This window comes from Fukomys damarensis, unplaced genomic scaffold (assembly GCF_012274545.1).
Source record: "Fukomys damarensis isolate Sample0158 unplaced genomic scaffold, DMR_v1.0_HiC HiC_scaffold_39, whole genome shotgun sequence".
In the NCBI taxonomy this organism is placed as follows: Eukaryota; Metazoa; Chordata; class Mammalia; order Rodentia; family Bathyergidae; genus Fukomys; species Fukomys damarensis.
This window is the reverse complement of record NW_022900951.1, coordinates 45,784,715-45,806,396: the sequence shown is the minus strand read 5'-3', so window position 1 is coordinate 45,806,396 and position 21,682 is coordinate 45,784,715. Positions and strand designations below refer to the sequence as shown.

Here is a 21,682-nt window from a genome sequence, read left to right as displayed (position 1 = left end):
TGGACCTTATTGCGGTATGACCATGTTGTCTTTTTTCTGTTTTTCTAATAAAAGTTCTTCCTTGATTCCTGCTGTTGATAACTTGTTTCCTCCCTTTTTGCTTGTACAAGTTTATCAGTTAAATTCATCATTTCAAAGCAATGTTTGGCTCCATACAGTTTCTCTTTGTTTTTATTTGCTATCTCTTTATTTTGTCTCCTATCTTTTAATAGGAGAAATTCTTATTTACACACATTTGAGAATTTTGAGATGATTTTCATATACAAGAGCAGACTTTTGACTAAAGCCAAGGATCTCAAATGCAAAAATTCCAGTGTAGCTATGGTATAAATACTCCAATTTAATAAACGTCTACTTCATGAAAGCATGGAAATGCTTATCGGAAAGTCATGTGTTACTCACAACACTGTTCATCGTTATAATGCGTCTTGAGAGTGACTTAAACTCACTCAGCAAGTACAGGGTGTGGTGGCATATGGCTGTAATCCCAGCACTTGGGAGGCTCAGGCAGGAGGATCAAGAATTTGGGCCTAGGCTGGGCAATTTAGTAGGACGCTGTCTCACAATGTTAAACTAAATTAAAAGAGCCGGGATGTAACTCAGTGGTTGGGCCTCCAACATTTGCTACCTACCATGGGAAAAAAGAACAAGGAATTCATATTGTTCATGACATTTCACCGTCGCATGTCCCTCGCGATTGCAATGATTGGGCTTGTCTCTACAACCTTTGAGATGTACCATCAGCTCTCTGAGCTCTGGACATGTATTATCTCTTGTAATCCTTGGAAGTAGCCCAGAAGGTAAATCATGCAATCAGCCCCATTTTACACCTAGGAAGTGGAGGTACAGAAAGATTAAATGAGACGAATAGTCATGAGTTTTCTTTCTTTTCACCCTTCATTGCAGTCTGGCGTCTTCTGGCTGTGTACTTCTACCCCGTGTCTAGTCATTTGAAAACCTCTAGCTTCGCCTTCTCATCTAGAATCTAGCACCTGGTAGACAAGACCTCCATGGATCCACGCCAGAAATGGAATCCAGGGTTGATTTCTGGATCTTCCCAGATGCCCACCGCAGAGACCTCCCAAGAAGGCACAGCAGCCTCTCAGCCTTCCTCCTCAGAGCAGCTAATGATGGGCCTCGGTGACCTGAGCCTCAGTCCTGGCTCCAACCCCGCTGTGCCTGTACAAGAGGGACTGTTCCAGCAACAGTACAGGGAAGAGAAGACTCTGCTGGAGCAGCACTGGGAAAGGCTGGGATTCCCTCAGAAGAAGAAGGCACTCCTGGGGCACTTCAGACGCAGGCACCGTGATCACATGGCACCTTACCCAGTCGAAAGGGAAACCAGCATCTCTTTCCCAGGTGATAGAGCTCAGAATCGATTCAGATGCCAATGTCGATACTGCCAGGGCCACATGCCAAATATTTCTGGGGTCGCTAGGGAAAGGAATGGGACCCCTAGTCCTTCCTCCTGGGAAACCCTTGTGCAGGGTCTCAGTGGCTTGACCCTCAGCCTGGGCACCAACCGGCCTGGCATTTTGCCAGGTGGTGTGCAGCAGCAGCAGCAGCAGCAGCCGCAGCCGCAGCCGCAGCCGCAGCTGTCTCAGAGGAAAAGCGCCAACTGGAGAGGCAGCAGGAAAGCAAGAACATGTTCCAGCGGCTGTTTAAGCAGTGGTTGGAGGAGAATTGAGAAGCTCACCCTCATGGGACAAAGACCCTTAGGGATTCAGACAGTACTGTGTTGCCAGCTCTGGGGAGGTGGGCTTCTTTTCGGGACCAAACAGTTGCTATCGGAAGAGGAGACCAGAGGAAAAGCGCCAACTGGAGAGGCAGCAGGAAAGCAAGAACATGTTCCAGCGGCTGTTTAAGCAGTGGTTGGAGGAGAATTGAGAAGCTCACCCTCATGGGACAAAGACCCTTAGGGATTCAGACAGTACTGTGTTGCCAGCTCTGGGGAGGTGGGCTTCTTTTCGGGACCAAACAGTTGCTATCGGAAGAGGAGACCCGAGACCTGTATTATGACCAAGAAAGTGTGCATCTTTCCTGCGTGTCATTTGTGGAGCACTGAGAGGCATTCAGGGGCAGAGGAGACTGCATACCAGTGTTCCCCACCTCCTCTCATCTGGTTCCCATGCCGCGTGTGTCAGTTTTCCAGCCTACATTTCCGTCTTTGCTCCTTAACTTGTTTTCAGGGAGATATCTTTATAAGATGTCTGTGTAGTGTGAATGCCTTGTTGATGTCCATGTGCTGTTGTACCATTTTAGTGACAGCCCCCCAGGAGCAGAGCTAGGTCTGCTTGAAATGGGGTTGCTTGACACAGATCTAGGTACAAACATCTGCTGCCAAACAAAGTGTGGGAAAGGGATGTGGAACTGGAACTTGATGGTTCACCATTGTACTGTCAGTATAAACTATTATGACTATGATAAGCTGACTGTATGTGTTTCCCTGCCGCTTAGCAATCAAGTAGTAATCCCCCATGCAAGACTTTCGCCTGGGTTCCTCAACACTAACACCAAATAAATATGTGTGTGAAAGGAAAGTAACATTAGAATGCAGGTTTGTTATCAGTAGTGTTTTGTTTCTTTTTGGATCTCAGATCACTCCCTTGAAATCCCCAACCAGCAGACCAGAGTATATCAAGAGGAGCTCTGCACCATGGAGATTCAGAAGAGGGGCAGGGGGCAGGCCCAGAACACAGTCCAGCTACTCTTTGAGGTGCCTCAGTGGGACCAGCATTCATACCAGCCAGGCAGTGAGGTTGGAAGAGAGTCCTCTGGTACATAGGGTGGAAGCAGAGGCCCCTGCCCCAGAAGGAGTAAATTTCCCCTTCTTTTCCCCTACAGAATCCTGTGATGTGCACTCACCCAGCCAGGGACCTGAGATTTCTTCTGAGCCAAAAACAATCTGCATTGTGTCAGTCTCTTTTTAGGGAGGCCCTAGGACTCCATTGCTGTACAAATCTGTGTCTCCTGCTGGTAGAAGTATCTTGAGAGCAGGTAAGTTTCTTAGATTGGAACTTGGGATCTCATTAGTTCCCCTACAGAATCCTGTGATGTGCACTCACCCAGCCAGGGACCTGAGATTTCTTCTGAGCCAAAAACAATCTGCATTGTGTCAGTCTCTTTTTAGGGAGGCCCTAGGACTCCATTGCTGTACAAATCTGTGTCTCCTGCTGGTAGAAGTATCTTGAGAGCAGGTAAGTTTCTTAGATTGGAACTTGGGATCTCATTAGACAGTTTAAGAGCTTGAGAGTTAAGATGACTGCCAGGATTGTCTCCTAGGTTCTCCTAGGGCTGCTTTTCTTTCTTGATATGCGTAGGCCTAAAATCGGGACAATGATTTGGAAGTGTGTAGATGGATAGCATAGCAGTACACTTTTGCGGATGTTTACTCAGTGTCAGAGTCTCTTTGTTTTCCTGATGGTTCACTCATTTCATCCCGTCTCGTTGACCCATCATTTAGCAACAGTTCCACGTCCACGTTAGGCAACATGCCAAGGTCAAGCAGACAGCAAAACTCTGAACTACCATATTAGCTTTGGCAGGCTGTATTCTAGCTGGCATCCCTTACTGTTTAGAGACCCAGTGATCTCGGGACATTTCACACCGGAAAGGACCAAGTCTTGTTGAGGTGCAATGTTTAATCCTCTACACTATGCAGTGGGGCAGGTTTAATTATTCCACATTGCAGGAAGTTCACAGAGGTTTTAAAGTACTGGCTTAGAAACACAACCCTCCGACTCTTTATTTGATTCTCCACATGTATTACCCACTGAAGTTTCATTGTGCCAATGGCAGTCAAGGATTGACCCAGTCACCAAGGCTTTAATTTTTTTCATTTGGTCTCCCCTCATTCTCTGATATGCTTACTGCTGTGTTAGGGAAATGAGGAATCGCAGTGCTTGCCTTTACCCTCTGATATTGAGCTTTTTTTTAAATTTTGAGCTTTTAAAGGGAGAAAAATTGGACACTGTCTTTTCTGTCTCTTTCTGCTATTTATGTCAAAATTGTACACAATAGGTAATTTGTAAGTAAAATTAATTTTACTTCTGTATTCCTTGAGGCAAGGAAGGCTATGAAGAAGGTGCTGCTGTGTGGTACCTGCTGAGTCTTCTGTTTCCTCATATGGTAGAAGGTCAAAGAGCATGGGGGAGTATGAATGAATTTGACCAAATCCAACATATGTTCATGATAAAAAGTCTCAGCAAACTGGGGCTATCAAGGGAGTGTGCTCAACCTATAATGAGCGTGTATAACAACAAGCCTACAGCTGACATACTGTCATCACATAGTAAAAAGGAATGTTTTTCCTGTAAGAGCAAGAACAAGGCAGGATGTGTGATCCCAGTGTGCACAACAATACCTGGAAATATGTAGAATTTAGATAGGAAAATACATGTCCACTCAGACAAACTAAGCGTTTTCCTCTCTTAATATTCATGTGGAAATTCAATCCTCATTTTGAGATAATATGTAGGAGCAGAAGGGATCTTCAGGAGGTAATTAGTGCTCTGCTTTCGTTAATGGATAGCCCATTCATTCCATTAATACATGACTGGATTAACATGTCAGTGGTTTAACAAGGAAAGTTGGTCTCCTGTGAAAACCAGGTCAGGCAGGGCTTATCTAACTCTGCTCCTTGATCTACATGAAGACTCTGTAAGCAAGAAGATCATCACCATATGTACCTCACAGTTCAGAACTGTGAGGCTAAATAAACTGTTTTCTGCGTATCTTACTGTAAGGCATTGTATTTTGAGTAATAGAAAATGGACTAAGACAGCATGATGTTCTGATATTTGTAATCACATAATTCCTGAAGGTAAAGTGAAAATTTAAAATGTCTACTCACTGGTAAAGGAATAAAGGAAAGATTATGTATCTTCATAGCTGAACATTATTCAACATTGTAGTGGGACGAAATATTCATACATGCTATAGCGTGTTTGAACCTCAGAAAAACTTTGCTAAGTAACAAAAGCCACATAAAAAGGACCACTTATTGCATGAGTGGGTTTATAGAAAGTGCCCAGAAAGAACAATTCCAGACAGAAGGGACTGGGATTAGCGGCTGCCTGTGCCTAGTTGTAGTTTTGGAGATGGACTGTTACATGGGAAAAAGACATCTGTCCAAGGCGGTAGAGTAATTCATAAACAAGATTGGAGTGCATAACTATGAAAATTTGCTGAAAGCCACTGCATTTGTACTTCTTATTAGTACATAGTACATTATGTTTGCAGTGCATAATGATTACATTTATGCCGGAAATTGGAACATGTACTGAACACATTATAAGTCTTTTGTCTTCCCCTACTCCGCCCATCCCTTGCTGCTCCTTCTAACTCTTGGTCTCCTTTCCAGTTTCAAAAGCTCAATCTCCAGTTTTCTCTTTTAATTCTTTTTTCCCATCCCCTTTCCCTCTTATCCCTCCCCATCTCTCCAAGATCATCCTAATTCCTGTTATCTATCTTTTACTTTGTTCTTTATATTTTGAGCTCATATAAGAGAAACTGCAATATTTAAGCTTGTGTATCAGATTTATTTCACTTAATATTATGTTCTCAGGGTGCATCCATTACCTATGAATGCCTCAAATTTATCCTCCTTTATGTTGATAGGCATATAGGTTGTTTGCAAAATTTAGGTCTTATAAATTGTGATTGTATCTTTGGTGCATGACATTCATAGTATAGCCGGTGTGCCTCAATAAGTGTAATTTTAAAATGTATTGATACACATGTGAAATTTAGTCATGGAGGAAAGGTATGAAGTCAATTCTTTACAATAGTAAAGGATCTGCTCTTTTTCCATGTTGTGGATCTTGCCTACATTTCCCATCTACATATATACTTGATGCTACAGTAAAACAGAGACACTGTGCACATGTGGGCAAAAAGTGTGCACATTTCCACGTATCTTGTATATTTGTGTACAATCACAAGTAGCCACTCTTTAGTTGAACATAAGTGTTGGCTGGCAGTTCTCTATCTGTAGGTGGATTTCCTGGAAATCCATCTTTCTTCCTAAATTTCACATCTCATTTAAATCTGTGATTCCCAATAAGCTCTGCATTGGTCTCAGATAACCAACCTCAGCTGTCAGCTTGAACCCCTATTCCTAGGAAGGCATCAGAGTGGTGAAGGCTGTGATCTCATGCCAGGGGCTCCTTTCTGAGCAAAAGACCCTTAAGAGTGAGCATCAGCAAGGTTTTCAAGACAACAGCTGTCAGATGCCTTTCAACCTGTGAGTCCCATTTCTCTCCCCCTTGGCTTCTCTGGCTATCAAGTAAGGAAGTGAATGTTGATGAATAAACATAAGCCTGAGTCTTTGAAATTTTTCTGCATATGGCTGCAAAGTAAATGGCTCAAGCATAGCTATCAAAAGAGAAGGCACTTGAGTTTTTTTTGTAAATAGTTAACAAACAAGGTTATAAAGTCCAAGATAATATTTGACAATAAGACAGGTGAACTGGAGTATATGCTTAGGTTTCTTAACTTCAGCTGTGCATCAGACCTTCAGTGGAGCAATTTTAAGGAACAAAACAATCAATTCTGGAGATCTTGATTTAGTTGGGCTAGAATGAGCCTTGGATTATACTGCAGTTGTGGAAATGGTTCCATCTTTTTTTTCATTTTTTATTTCTTAATTAGTACACGTTTGCAGTTCATAATATTACATTCATCAAGGGGAATTGTCAGTGTACATAACACATCTTAATTCTTTTTCTTATCCCTTTCCTTCCCCTCCTCTCTTCATCTCTTGGTCCCCCACCATTTTGCAAAAGATTTATCTCCCTACTTCCTGTTTTTTATTTTCTTTATTTCTATTTTGGCTTTTTCATGTAAGAGAAACCATGCAATATTTAAGCTTGTGTATCTGATTTGTTTCACTTAATATTAATGGTCTCAAGGTGTATTAATTTACCTATAAATGCTTCAGGTTTATCCTTTATGGTAGAATAGTACTCCATTGTATATAAATACCACATTTCTTTTACCCATTCATGTGTGGATGGACACGTAGGCTACTTCCTATATTTACCTAATATTAATTTAGCTGCTATACACATGTGTATGTGTGAATAACCATAATGTTATCCTACCTCTTTCCAGAAGGATAAGAGAATGGAATTCATAGTTTTAAGTTTTCTGAGGCATACTGATTTTCATAGTGGTTGTACAAATTTACATTCTCAACAAAAATATAGAAGGTTTAGCTCAGGGGATGTAGCTCAGCACAGTACCTGCCTGGCCAGCACGAGATCCTGAGTTTGATCCCCCATACCAAACAACAGCAACAACAAAATAAACCCAGAAACCTTATACAGATAACCTCTGTAAGACAAAGCTTAGTAGTTCTTTGAAAATGGAAGATGGTACTTCCCAGAAGATCATGGAATGGTAAATTGCAACAAATCAGCCTCTCCAAGATTCAGGATATAGACACTAGAAAATAACTTGGGGAAGGAAAAAAGGGAGAGATAGATCCCTGGGACTCAGGAAGGATGTGAAGGGAAAATTGGGGCCTACAGAGAAGTTGAAGAGACAGACGACAATGTAGAAAAAGGAAGGGACAACCCTGCACTTTCTCCCCAGTTCTGGCTTATGGCATGAGAAAGCAAGATTGAAATTACAGAGACACAGTGAAAGTGGATGACTCCGGAGGTCTCCAGGAAGAAATGCACCAGCACAATGGAGCAATGCTCTACAAAAGTTGATTGTCAAGGGTACATAAGCCATACTGTAGTCAGGTACCAAAGAACTGGGTGTTAGGCCAAATAGGCTGCAACCTCTCATTCCTAATAAACAAAAGAGGGCTAGGGAATTAGCTGAGTGATTCTGCCGCCTGCCTTACAAGTGCAATGACCCAAATTCAATCCCTGGTACCAAAAAAAAAAAAAAAATAGGAAAAAAAAAAAAAAAAAAAGCCTAATAAAAGCAGCAGAATCATGGGACATACTCTTAAGGCCAAAAGCCAGCAGTCCCTAGAAGACATCTCTGAAAACTAGTCATTTCCTGGAGGTCTTGATACTAGTTATAAAGCTACGTAGCTATGTACAATAAGTGATTTACACGCATCAGCACAGAAAACATTTTTTAAAATAGAAAATGAGAAAACACAGAAGCAAGCAGAAACCCCAGACCTCCAGCTCACCCAAGGCAAATCCAGGGAGCAGAGGTGGAAGAAATCAAATGCCACTTAACTGAACTTTCTGAAATGGCAGCAGCAGAAGTAACAAAGCAGATGAACAAATCTCTAGGGGGGAAACCCCCAGAAACAATTAGATAAAGAGATGATCATAATGAAGGACATGGTTAGTGAATCTAGAGTAGATACATAAAAAGGAGCTTAGGAAAATGATGGAAACCATGAATGCCAAATATAGGGGAAGAATTAGATTCCATAAAACAAAGTCAAATATCCAGGAGATTAGAACTATTAAAGCAGCAGAATCAACCAATATGAAGATAGACATCAGATCTAGAAGCCAGGGTTACAGTTAGTAACTGTCAATGAAATACTTAAAAATAAGGAATCAAAAAATCTAGCAGCTGCTAGACAATGCAAAGTGATATAAGACTATTTGAAATCAATGAAAAATCAAAAGCACAAAGAACATAAACCTGTTTACAGAAGAAATAGCAAAAAACTTCTAAAGCATGCAGTAAAATTTGGCATGCAAATAAGGTATATAGAATCGCAAAAAGCTGTGATCAGAAAAAAAAAACTACACCAAGGCATATACTAGTCAAATTCCAGAAATTCAACACAAGAATAGAATATTGAAAGCTGTTAAAAGAAACGTCACCTATAAAAGAAAACCCATCAGAAAAAGCAGAAATTAATGCATTTGAGATGATGGAAACAACACAATCTGAATCGAAGAGTTGGTTCTTTGAAAGAGTAAGTAAAAGACAAACTCCTAGCCAACCTTAACAAAAGAAGGAAAGGAAAGACCAAATTGATGGAATTAAGAATGGAAAGGGTGAAATAACCTGCAGATATCCAGAAGATAATTAGGACCTACTTTGAGAATGTGTATGGTAAGTTAAAAAAAAATCAGAAGAGATGGATAGATTTCCTAGACATATGAATTACCAAAGCTGAATCAAGAAGATATAAAAAGTCTAAATAATCCAATATCAGTTAATGAAATTGATGTAGTAAAAAAACAACAACAAAGAAAAGCCCAGGTCCTGACAGATTTGCTGTTGAATTCTATGTGAACTTTAGAGAGAGATCTAATGCCACTACTCCTCAAAAGCAGTAATCCCAAAATGATTCCTAGAAGCAAGCATTACCCTGGTAATATAATTAGAGAAAGATCCAAACAAAATGATAGGCTAGTCTCCTTAATGAACATAGACACAAAAATTCTCAGTAAGATACCGGCAAATAATGCAGCAAGTCTTTAAGAAGATTATACACCATGACCAAATAGGATTCATCCCATGGATTCAGGGATGGTTCAACATCTGTAAATCAATGAATGTAACATCACATTAAGGACAAAAACCACATTAGCATCCCAGTAGATAACAAAAAGCATTTTGAAAGTCCAACTCCAATTCGTGATAAAAAGCCTACAAATGAGGTACAGAAGGAATAAAGAAAAACACTAAATGTGATTTACCAAAATGTTACCAGTTACCAAAATGTTACTGGAATTAGCAATATCATTTGCATTAATTAATGTATGTATAGAATAAGACTAAAAAATTCCATAGTTCTTCCTCTCCCCAACTTTAGCTGTTACTTCTGACACTGCTTTGGGCATGTCTCATGTAACTGGAAAAAAGTTACATATTATCAGAAATAGGGATCACTTTAAACAGTACAATACACAAATAATATTAATTTGTACTAACAACTTTCGCCATAAAGACCTTGATTTGGACATGCAATTTTCCACTAATTTTTGCTTCTCACAAAGCCTCATGGAAGACTGTCCTTGGGCCAGGTCTTAAGAGAACTTCCTTTCCAGTCCCAAGTCTACCAGGTTTTTCTATTTTACTGACTCCCTTTATTCTGTAGGTCAGCTGTTTTCTATATTTTATGGAGAGGAAGCATGAAAGGCAGAGCATCTGGGGAAGGAGATAATTCCCTTTTTCCAAACCTCATACACTGTAGTGACCCCCCCAAGAAAGGTTCCTTGACATAAACAGTTTGAAATCCACTAGTCTACGTGACATGTAAGCTTTCCTGTGTACTCCATATTCCACAAAGGAAAGGAAGATCAGAGAGAAAGTAGTAAAGAGTAAAAGCCATATCAGACACTAGAAAGTAATCTCTCTAAACTTAGATACCTAACACTGAAGCTGCTGTGCTGGCCCCTGGCTTTTATTTGAAGGGAAACATTCGTATTTCTTAAGGCAATGTGCTGGAGACCCTGCAGAAAATCTGTAGTCCCCACCTGTTCTGTATGTGATGCAAGTTTGAAGAAAAAAAAAACAAAAAACACTAAAACAACGAAGAGAAAAAGAGGACTGCAACAGCCAATACTGGATCCTCAGTAAAAGAACCCGGTCAGTCACCACTGAATTTTATTATTCATCAATTGGGGTAAAGGTGCAATATATGTGTAGATGTGCGATATGTATAGTTACTGTGGAAATTAATGCAGGCAAGGCCTTAAAGAGAAGAGATAAAGCATTTTCAAATTACAAGCAAGATAGACAAAATGCATGATTGTAATTAGAACAATGTCCTCCTAGCTATGAAGGCACTAATTGTGGGAATGGAATTTGGGTGCAAATTACTCAGACCTCAGCTACACATGTTATCTTTTATCAGCCCCACAGCTTCATAGGCCATTACTCTGGTCTCGCCGTGGCTGTTAACGGGAAGATCATGTTAACCTGTGTGCTACTGCAGTGCTCATGAGATACTTCTGTGAGTCACATGGCTTCAGTCAAACTTGCTTCTTAAAGTGAGCCAATTGAAGGATTGAACTCTTTACAGCCTGCACTGCTTACAGCATGCTTTGGACATAATCAATATTGCAGCTTCCTGCACTAATGTATTTGTATTACCTTATTAAGTAGACTAGCCCATATCCTAAGTAAACAGCATATGTGTGCATAGAGTACTGAATCGCTGAAAACCAGACATCATAGAAATTCTTCTTTTTTTTTATTAGCTTCTGTGATGCATCTTTTCCACTTACAAGATGTAGGGCCTGGACCAGGGATTTAGCTCAGTGGTTCTGCCACCTGCCTCGTAAGTGCAAGGTCCCAAGTTTGATCCCCAGTACCAATCAATTAATAATAAATAAAAGATGTAGGGCCTGGCATAGTGGCACATGCGTGTAATGACAGCACTCTGGAGGATGAGCAACAGAAAGCCAAGATCGAGCCAAGCCTGGGCAATTTAATGAGACCCTGTCTCAAAAAATTAACTAGGGATGTAGGTCAGTGTGAAAGTCCTGGATTTGATCTCTGGTACCAAAGATAAAGACACGCCACAGTTGTTTTGAAGATGAAAGGGCTCAGATTTGTGTCCCTTGATGTGGATTGATGAGCAGCTCTTAAGCACATTTACTAAGTGTGTCATGTTTCCCTTTTCGGTTCTTTATGACAGTTTATTATTGGATTAATTCATGTGCTTAGATAAAAGGCCAAGTACTATCAGGAATTTTATGATGAAAAATAAAATTCAGCAATGCCTGTTTTGTGCACACCCAGGGAAATGCACTGCCCCAAATTTTCTCTTTGTGGCTATTTCATCTAGGTATTAATCTGTGTTTCTGAATGGTGGGCTTGTATTGCTGGGTCCTGGCATATCTAAGAAGTTGTATTTTTGAGGACTGGTCATATCACTCAGTGGAAAGGTGTTTTGGTGATACACATGCTGATGTGGGTTCTAGTCCTACCTATTTTCTGGCATCAGCCAGGTCAGTTCATTTACTGAAGATCCTCTAGCTCTGGCGGTGGACTGTTGGGGTCTCCTGGGAGCCCTGCTGGCCAGAAAGGATGGGGAGGGTGAAGGCTAAGAGGAACAGAGTGCGGGTGCCAAGGGAGAGGCTTCTTCAAAAGCCGGGGTGGGTGGGAGCATGACCAGGGAATGGCATGGTTCTTGAAAGTGGAGAGTCTTCTGCAGTCAGGCAGCATGAGACAGGTAGCTACGTGGAGATCCCATGAGATTGCCCAAACTGCCAATCCTGGGACGGGCTGAGCTAGGTTCCTTTTGCTGTTGTGGTTCCCTGGGAGGGCTGAGGGAGTCTTCTGTATAGGGTAAGACGTTCAGGGGGACCCACTGGGCTTGTGTTAGTGTATTCTTGGGTTCTTCCCTTCATTCTACTTGGCTTCTCTAGTCTGGGGTCTGACTGCAGGTCTTTCGCCACATAGGTTGGAGAAAAGTTGAATTTTCCCCCAATGATGGTGTCTCTCCAGCTGCAGGATGCAGTGTAACTGCATTTAATGCCCCCCTCACCACCCTTCTTGTCTGAGAAAACATAGTGGACAGAGCCTTTTTCTACCAAAGAGGCCTTCCTTTTCTCTACTTTCAAAGTCTGGGGCAAGGACATGAAGAGGATTGATGTGTTGCCTTCCAGGGGAGTTCCTTGCCAAACCTCACCACCTGTAGATAAATAGGCCCTTTATTTTTCAGTGTTTCTTTTCTCCTGTGGGGCTACCTAAGCACCCCCAGTAACTTTTTCTTCTGCTTTTCTAAAAAGTCTTGTCATTTGTTTCCTATCTGCCCTGGGGCTTTTATGGGCCTTTACCACTGTTTTCTCTCATTGTAAACATCACTGAATCTCACTCTGGAAAATGTATCGAGATAAAGTATAATAAAAAAATTCCCATCCACAGTCACATTATCCCAGCGGTAAACATCAATTATATTTTGTAATGACTTCGTTAGAGGATTCTTTCATCTACAGAAATGCATTTTAGGCCAGGTATAGTGGTACACACTTGTAACCCCAATATTCTGGGAGACTGAAGCTGGAGCCAGACTAGGGCAACTTGACAGCAAAATTAAAAACCGAGAAGACAATGTAGTTCAGTGTAAAGACTGTTGATTACATCCACAGTTGAATGCATGAACGAATGAATGAATTTTAGATGTGAGACCCCTAATATCACCATTGCTTTAGCCTCTTTTTATTTATTTGTTTGTTTATTTTTTGGTACCGGGGATTGAACTCAGGTCCTTGTGTTTGTGAGGCAGGTAGTGGAACCACTGAGCTAAATCCCCGGCCCTAGCCTCTTTTTTAAAACTTATTTTACTGAATTATCATATGAAATCCTATTAGTGTATTAATAACCACTCAGATACCATGAATTCCTTTGTCTTATAATCATTTGAAAGACACATGGAAAATGTTCTAGAAATGTTGAAAATTTATTTACTGACTGAAGTGGAAGTAGAAATAAAGCCTGAGCCCCATCTCAATGACAGTAATATAAACCAATATTTGCAATAACAGGGGCTTTGTTTTGTTTTGCCATTTTTTTTTTTTTTTGGTACCAGAGGTCAAACTCCAGTCCTTGCACTTGCACTTAGGAGGCAGGTGGTGAGACCACTGAGCTAAATCCCTGGCCCTGGTTTGCTTTGTTTTTAATCAGCGTTGTGTTCTACAGCGCATCAAAAAACAAAACAAAACAAAACAAAACAAAACCAAACACACACACAAAAAAAACTACTCACCACTGCCTGCCTTGCAAGTTCAAAGTCCTGGAGTTTCATCCCCAGTACTAAAAAAGAAAAAAAAAACACTGCCCAGCTAGGTGTGGTGGCGCAGGCCTGTAATCCTAGCACTTGGAGACTGAGGCATGAAGCTCAATGTGAGTTTGAGGCCAGCCTGGACTACATTGCAAGACTATGTCTCAAAAGAAAAACAACACTGCCCAGCAGTGTGTTCTCATATAGGTACTTGTTGAATACATGAACAAGGGCCTGATTTTTTCTACATAATTCATTTTGTCAGTATAATCTGTTAATACATAATACTCTTATGGTACTATTTCAAAATTTCCTATCAAACTTTTTTCCCCATTTAGAACTTTCTTGTGAATAACAAAACTTTTATTGACTATTATTTATATTCTTCCCCATGTATCTATTATTTCATCCTTATATTGGGAGTTGGAAGCCATCATGTAATCCAAATAGGAATATAGAATCTGATAGACAAGGGACATTTGTGAGCACTGACGTGTCACAAGACTCCTAATAACTGGTGTCACCTCTCATTGCCACAGTTGCCACAAGTATAATTAAGGATGTAAAACTGTCTGCTTCTAGGGGTGCTGGCCTGCATAAATTGCTCATCAGGTTCTTGGTTTGTGTCTTTGCAATTTTATATCCTATTAATATTGTGTTTTCCTCTAGTATTTGTTATGACATGTTAGATTTTTTTTGTAGTTAGATTTTAAGCCAACTTACTGAGATTGATAAAATATACTCTAAATTTAATTATAACTGACATCCATGTTTTTAGCTTCCCATTTATGTCAACTTGTAGAGAAAGTATAGTAATACTTTCTAGGAAAACTCAGTCAAACCAAGCCCAAATTCAGCTAAGCCCAAATTGTTTACACCCTCTGTGAAAATTGCACAAGGCCTAATCCCCATTTGTATTGCCACTAAGATTCTTTGAAAAGGCTTGCTTTTAATTAATGCCCTCACCAGCACTTACTAATTAAAAATAATTATATTAGCTACATGGTATATTGGTTGCATAGGTACATGAGGCCTTAGGTTCAATACCACTACTACAAATATATTTGAATGGATGTGTGTTTAGAAATTTTATGCCGTCTGTCACATAATTGCAAACACATTTCTTATTTTGTAGTTGTGGGTTTCATGTGCATAATTATATTTTTACATAGACAAATCTTTTTTTTTCCAGAATATCCCACCTTTGGATGGTTTATCTCTCCTGTTATATTTACTCCTATTTTTCTTTTGTGTTACATGTTTTTTAAGTAAAATCCTCACTAAAATACCTTGAAGAATATAACAAATGAAAATTTGCTATAACTGGATAGTTAAAACCCCCTTTTCCCCCAAACAACTTAACATGGTCTCAAATTTTCTACTACCTACAAGGCTAATCCAAACAGGACTCATATATATAAATATTTTTTCTGTGCCTATAAACGTGGCAATTTAGCACACTTAGGTATACTCCTGTAATCTCGTTGCCCAAGTTTTCCATATTTTCTTGAAATTCAAATTTCCATATAGTTTAGTACATGTATCTTCTACAGTATGTTTAACAATTTTTATAGTTTTTAAAACATAAAAATGATAGTATTAGAAAATATGCCTAAGGAACAGTCCTACAAGTTGATAACTTGTAGCCAAATTCCTTTTTACCAAGAATGTATGCCAGTGTCTATATTTTTCTGTTTTAAGATTGTTCGTTTTTTTAAATGTTGGTAAATTGTGAGTTGAAAAATACGTTGGTTTTGTTTTAAAGTAACCTTTTAAATTTGTTTTTACATATTTAATATCTATATATCCTTTTTTATATCATCCTTAGAGAAATGAATTTATAAGATTTTAAAGAGAATGAAATTTTTAGTGAAATTAGTACTTTGGTGCTATGGGCATGGCTGAGTTGTAGAGCAGTTGCCTAGCATGCTGGAGGCCCTTGGTTAGATCTTAAGCACCCCAAGAAAGAAAAGGGGGAAAAATACAGGAAAAAAGGAGAATGAGATTACAAGTTAAACGAAGCTAAGTAGAGTGAAGTCAGTTCACTAAATCCATGACTTTTACTTTTTTGTTCTCTCTGCTCCCCGAGAAGCTGACTCACTATTTAAAGTATACCATTCAATGGACTTTAGTTTATTAACAGATATATGCAAAAAACAAAAAATAAAAACATTGCAATTTACTGCGCGAGACACAGCAAACAGTCCATTGAAAGTAGAAGTTGGCTCAAATTTATGTCCCAGAATGTATATCAATCAGCTCTTGGGCATGTTTTTTAAGTGTGTTAAGTTTCTCTTTTGGATTTTATGAAAACTTATGCTTAGACTTTTTAAAAAGCCAAATAACTACCAGAAAAGTTATGATGAAAAGTAAAATTATCCCTTGTTTCATGCACATCCTGAGAGATGTGCTGCTCTTCCTTTCTCTTCTTGCTACTTCTGGATATTAATCTGTCTCTAAATGGGGAGTTTATATTGCTGTCATGAAATACCTTGTTAGATAACATCTGTTGACTTCTAACAACTAAGAATTTCAACTACTCACATATTTTACACATACAAGTCGTCTGCTAGAGTTCTTTGTTGCAGCCATCCAAAACCGGGGAATCTGTGTAGATCACTGGTACAGTAGGCCAGTGAAAGGAGCCGGCCTGGAATTTGCCAGTCTTACATATTGCACAACTTAATCTTTTTTATTGCAGGGACTGAGGGAACTGATGGTATGGTTCTGAGGTCTGCACTAGGAACCCTTTCTTACCTGGTCAGCACCATTTACCAGGTGGCTGCACCTCAGCTGGCCTTAGTGCTCGCTGGTGTCCTCTTTATCCTTCCTGTGCCTCCGCTCCAGTTTTTGTCTCCAAGTTCCGTTCCTTGCACGAGATGGATTTTCCTTTGTTGATCGTGGCCCTCGATTCTCTAACCTTTAGATGGCAGTATTGCGTTACCAAATGATCTTAGCGCCTCTCACCCCGCCCTTTGTTGCTGAAAAAAAAATGCAGTACTGTACCTTGAGTTTTTATCTACTGGAGAAGCTTTTTTCTTTCACTGTCTGGGGCAAAATAGTGCTGGGTTTCTAAGAAGCAGCCTTCTGGGGTTGGAGGGGTGTCCCTCTCTAAAACTCACCATCCATGAACACACACTCTTTGCTTTTTAGAGTGCCATTTCTCCTGCGGGCTGCCCAGGCACCCTAGCAATTTGTATTTTTTCTTTTCTTTTTTTTGGTACAGGGGATCGAACTCTGGTCCTTGCACTTGCAAGGCAGGCTGCAGAATCACTGAGCTAACCTCTGGCCCCTCTATTTTTTTTTTTCTTTTCTGAAAGATCTTGTCATTCCTTTCCCTACTTGTCCTGGGCTTTATAGGTCTTCCTCTTTATTGTTCTTTCCTTATAGATGTAATTGAACCTCATTCTGTTCAGGGAGTTAGCCCAGTGGTTCCTCTGCCTGCCTTGCAAACACAAGGTCCCAAGTTCAATCCCCAGAACAACAGCAACAACAACAACAAAAACCATTATCAAGAGCTTTTAGGTAAGAAAAAAAAAGGATATAAATAAATAAATATTTATATGTTTATATTATATATTATAATATATATTATTTATTATATATTATTATTTCCTTAGAGAGTTTTTCATCTATAAAAATGGAGAGAAAATGAGATTCACAGTTTAACCATTGCTTTAGCTTTTTGTTTTTGTTTTTGTTTTTGTTTTACAGGATCTGTAAGTTCAGGCTTCTGGCTGATCTTGAACTCATAGGAATCTTTCTGCCTCTGCCTCCAGAGTGCTGGGATTACAAGCGTGCACCACCATGTTCGAGTAGCATCTTTAAGGATAACAGGTACAGTATTTACAATTATCATGCAGAATCTCATTAACGTACAATTAATATGTATTAAAAAAACCACTCAGCCTTAATTCCTTAGTTTTAATAATCATTTTAAAATCCTGAGCCGGGAGGTGGCTCACACCTGTAATCTCAGCATTCAGGAGGCTGAAGCAGGAAGATCTCCATGAGTTCAAGGCCAGCCTGAACTACATAACAAGACCCTATCTCAAAATAAAATTTAAAAATCTAAACTCCTTTTTAGAAATACGGAAAACATTTTTGCTTATTTATTTGAGGTAAAGTCTTGCTATATAGACCAGGCTGCCCTCAAACTCAGGCAGTCCTCCTGCTTCAGCCTCTCCAGTGCTGGTATTATAGGCATATACCACTGTGCCCAGTGGAAAAATTACATAAATTTTTTGGGGATGGGTACCTGGAATCAAACTCCAGGGCTTCAAGCTTGCCAGGCAGGCAGTGCAAAGCTAAGCTACATCCCCAGCCCTGGTAAACTTATTTAATAAGAGATATAGAAAGCAGAAATACCCTTTGGACTGTATCTCAATGATTGTGTGAGAGTTTTGTTTCAAAAGGTCAAGCAGTTTATGCGCCATCTGAATACATGACTATTGATGAACATCTTCAGCATTTATTGGTTGCTGTAACTTTAGGCAGTATGTTAGGGTGTTGTGGCAAAACCAAGAGAAAGAAGGAAGTGACTCAACTCCTTCATTTCTAACTGTATTAAAACCTCACAAAACTGAAGCCTGAGCTGATAACTTTTTACAACAAAACCAAAGGCAGAGTAGATGTTGATGAGTTAGGCCAAAACTATGTTGTCACTTAAAACACAAAGTATTAGACAATAGTTGTGTTTTACTCAATCCTAAATACGTATGGTATAAATAGTTTGATGGTATACAAAGAAAATAACAAGTGCAAAATACCACAGAGAAATATTCTTAGAAGATTGGAATTCAAACTTAGATAATTTACAGCAGAGGGAAAACAAACGTTTCTGCCCAGGGAACTGTGCAAAATAATGTGGAGCATGGGGTGAGCTGACAGGTGATCAGGCAGGTACAATAACGCAAAGACTTACAATGACAATAGGAAGACCAAAACAATGTTAACTATGCTCTACAAAAAAGGACAGGAAAATAAAACATAAGCAATACTTGTGCATGGAACATGCAGTTGTCATGTTTGAAGAGTGCTTTGGGTGTGACAATTGAGGCAAAGATTTTTTTTATTAAAGAGTTCTATTGGTATTTTCTTTTTCTTTTCTTTTCTTTTTTTTTGTACAGGGATCGAACTTAGGTCCTTGTGCTTGAGAGGCAGTCTCCAGAACCACTGAGCCAAATCCCCAGTCCATCTATTGGTATTTTCATTGTACTTCATATAGGAATTTATTTCTTGGCTTTTTATTCTTTTTTTTTTTTTGTACGGGGATCAAACTTGGGACCTTGCGCTTGTGAGGCAGGTGGTGGAACACTGAGCTAAATCCATGGCCCTAGGAATTTATTTCTGATGTTATCTTTTAGGTTTTGTAAGCAAATATACAGCTGAAGGGAAAATATTGATGTTTATTCCTAAATGTGAAATCCATATTAAGAATTATTTCATTAATATTTTATGTTCATGTTAACTAAACATTGTGTAATAGAATCTCCTGATAAAACAGCAAGACTAGCAAGATTTCAAGTATGTTCTTACGAAAAGGCCAAGAAAGCAAAACACATGTGCTGTCAGTGTAAGTGACATGTGTGTATGGAACATGCTATTATGTATGATGACTACCTATGGTGTGATAATTGAAGTAAAGATTTTTTTAGGGGGTGGAATCAGGGATTGAACTCCGATCCTTGTGCTGGCAAGGTAGGTGACAGAACCTCGGAGCTAAATCCCTGGCCCAAGTAAAGATCATTTTTGCTGTAGAGTTCTATTGGTATTTTCATTGTAGTTCATATAGGAATTTATTTCCATTGTTATTTTTTAGACTCTGAACACCAAAAAAACAGTTGATGAGGGGGCTGGGGATTTAGCTCAGTGGTTCTGTGGCCTGCCTTGCAAGCGCAAGGACCCGAGTTCAATCCCCGGTAACCACCCCCCAAAAATAAAATAAAAACAGTTGATGAGGGTTGAGGACTTAGCTCAGTGGTTTGGCCACCTGCCTTGCAAGCACAAGGTCCCGAGTTTGATACCCAGTACCAAAACAAAACAAAACAAAACAGGTAATGTTCAAAATTTTGATGCTTTTTTAATAATCACTCAATAAATATTAAAAGTTCAATGCTTTATTTTTAAAATATTCTTCCTATAAGTACTCATTGTTTAAAATAATACTCATTAAAATTAATAGAAATAGTCTAAAGAATAAATATGGGTACTATATGAGCAACTAGAAGACTGTGAGTGAGTGACTGGGTGGGGGTCGCAGAAATCGGGGCTGCCTAGAGGGCCAGAGCCTGGACATGTAGCAGCACAAGACCCCAGATGTGCCAGGTACCATCCAAGGCACAGAGGCACAGGGTGCACTCTGGGCCATGGGCGGCAGTGGCTGGTGTGCATGTGCTGTTCTGTGCTTCACCACAGTGCCTCAAGTGTGGGTATTATGTACCCATAACAGTGTGCCTTTATGACAAATTTATGCCCCTTAAAGGAGTATAAAGGGAAGGATCAAGTAGGAAGGGTTGGGATTCATGGAACATCAGCTGTAATTTGAGACTGTAACCTGGTGGAGAAAAAATGTACGACATGTTAAAGATGGACATGTGAGAAGGTGAATTTTTACTGGCTGCCCTGTTAAATTACACTTTGATTTAGATCAAACATGATTTTGACAGGTTTATCGTGATAGTTATTATCAGGTATTTACTTGCTTTGACTGCACATGTATATCAGGTGCTTATGCACAGGAACCATTCCTCATAGCTTCTCAGCTCTGTTTATCTTTTCTAGGGCTGACACATGTGAATCCTTCATGGCACTTAAGTTTTTTATATCCCTGCTTATAGCCCCTCGTTGCCAGTACTATTCTACTTGGTCTTATGTAATCCCATGTTGGAGGTGAATATTAAGATTCAGTGTTATAGCCCCTTTTAATTACATTTGAGGAAAAATGAGGTTTACAAGGAATAGCTCTTAGGTTAAATTTATTTTATTTTTTCCTTATTGAGTTTAGTGGTACATTTTAGGTATACAGTACAGTTACATTCATTATTGGGATCTTGTACCTTCACATGACAGGTCTTGGTTCTCACTTTTTCCCCTTGTCCCTGCTCTCCCTTCACCCCCTCCTCCCCTCCCCATCTACAAACACTTTATTTCCATCTTTTCATTTTCTCCTATTTTTTTCTTTTCTCTTATTACCTTTCCCCTACCCTTCCCACTTTCCCTACGCCTTTAGCCCTTTTCTTCCTATTTCACATTGTCAATTATCTCATTAGGATCTTATGTACTGTTATAGTTTTTCACACCAGAGAAACTATTCAGTATTTACACATGTGTTCCAAATGAATTTTTGGATTATTTTTTCTAGGTCTGTGAAATGTAGTGTTGGAATTTCAATTGGCATTGCATTGAATCTGTATAGCATTTTTAATAATATGGCCATTTTCACTTTGTGTGATTCTTCCTACCCAGGAGCAGGAGATATCTTTCCATTTTCTTATATTGTCTTCATTCTCCTTTTTCAGAGTGCTGTAGTTTTCAGTGTAGAGGTCTTTTGCTTCTTTCATTAGATTTATTCCTAGATACTTCATTGTTTTGGATGCTATTGTGAAAGGAATTGTTTCCCTAATTTCTCTCTCTGTGAGTCTGTTATTTGTGTACAAGAAGGCTATTGATTTTTGAGTGTTGATCTTGTATCCTGCTACTCTGCTAAAAGTGTCAGTTAAGTCTAGAAGTCTTTTGTTGGAGGTTTTGGGGTCTTCAATGTAGAGTATCATATCGTCAGCAAATAATGACAGTTTAACTTCTTCCTTTTCTATCTTTATTGCTTTAATTTCTTTCTCTTGTCTAATTGCTGTGGCTAATGTTTCCAGAACTATATCAAAGAGGAGCTTATGTTAAATTTACATAGAGTTCATTAAGTTTATTTTTATCTGTTCTTAACTAGGTGTAGTGGCACAGACCTATATTCTCATTACATGGGCTCTGTGGCTGGAAGATCATCATGAGTTCGAGGCC

The 21,682-nt window shown here is 39.4% G+C and overlaps 1 protein-coding gene and 1 long non-coding RNA gene across 4 annotated transcripts in view; both read left to right on the top strand.

Annotated features, from left to right (window-relative positions):
* Positions 1 to 265: 265 nt before the first annotated feature.
* Positions 266 to 2,992, top strand: Fam156a (family with sequence similarity 156 member A). Of its 3 annotated transcripts, XM_033760305.1 has the most exons (3): positions 266 to 1,359; positions 2,598 to 2,716; positions 2,845 to 2,992. In XM_033760305.1, the coding sequence occupies exons 1-3, from the start codon at positions 1,011 to 1,013 to the stop codon at positions 2,989 to 2,991; spliced, it is 615 nt and encodes a 204-aa protein (XP_033616196.1). In that variant the 5' UTR covers positions 266 to 1,010; the 3' UTR covers position 2,992. The 3 variants fall into 3 exon arrangements, with proteins under 3 accessions (XP_033616196.1, XP_033616197.1, XP_010630454.1); XM_033760306.1 differs by lacking the exon at positions 2,598 to 2,716 and having other exon boundaries at positions 278 to 1,359; XM_010632152.3 differs by lacking the exons at positions 2,598 to 2,716; positions 2,845 to 2,992 and adding an exon at positions 1,578 to 1,796 and having other exon boundaries at positions 283 to 1,542.
* A 62-nt stretch (positions 2,993 to 3,054) lies between these two features.
* Positions 3,055 to 21,682, top strand: part of LOC104867727 — a 35,743-nt gene continuing 17,115 nt past the window's right edge. The window contains exons 1-2 of the long non-coding RNA XR_781842.2: positions 3,055 to 3,197; positions 17,384 to 17,506. This is a non-coding gene — a long non-coding RNA (uncharacterized LOC104867727). The remainder of the gene's footprint in view (positions 3,198 to 17,383; positions 17,507 to 21,682) is intronic.

What these genes read in the sequence shown, in the direction of transcription:
- Fam156a (XM_010632152.3), top strand. Translation starts at nt 1,011, where the DNA reads ATGGATCCACGCCAGAAATGGAATCCAGGGTTGATTTCTGGATCTTCC. An exon ending in CCGGCCTGGCATTTTGCCAG is followed by an intron (nt 1,543 to 1,577) that starts GTGGTGTGCAGC and finishes CAGCAGCCGCAG; the next exon opens with CCGCAGCCGCAGCCGCAGCT.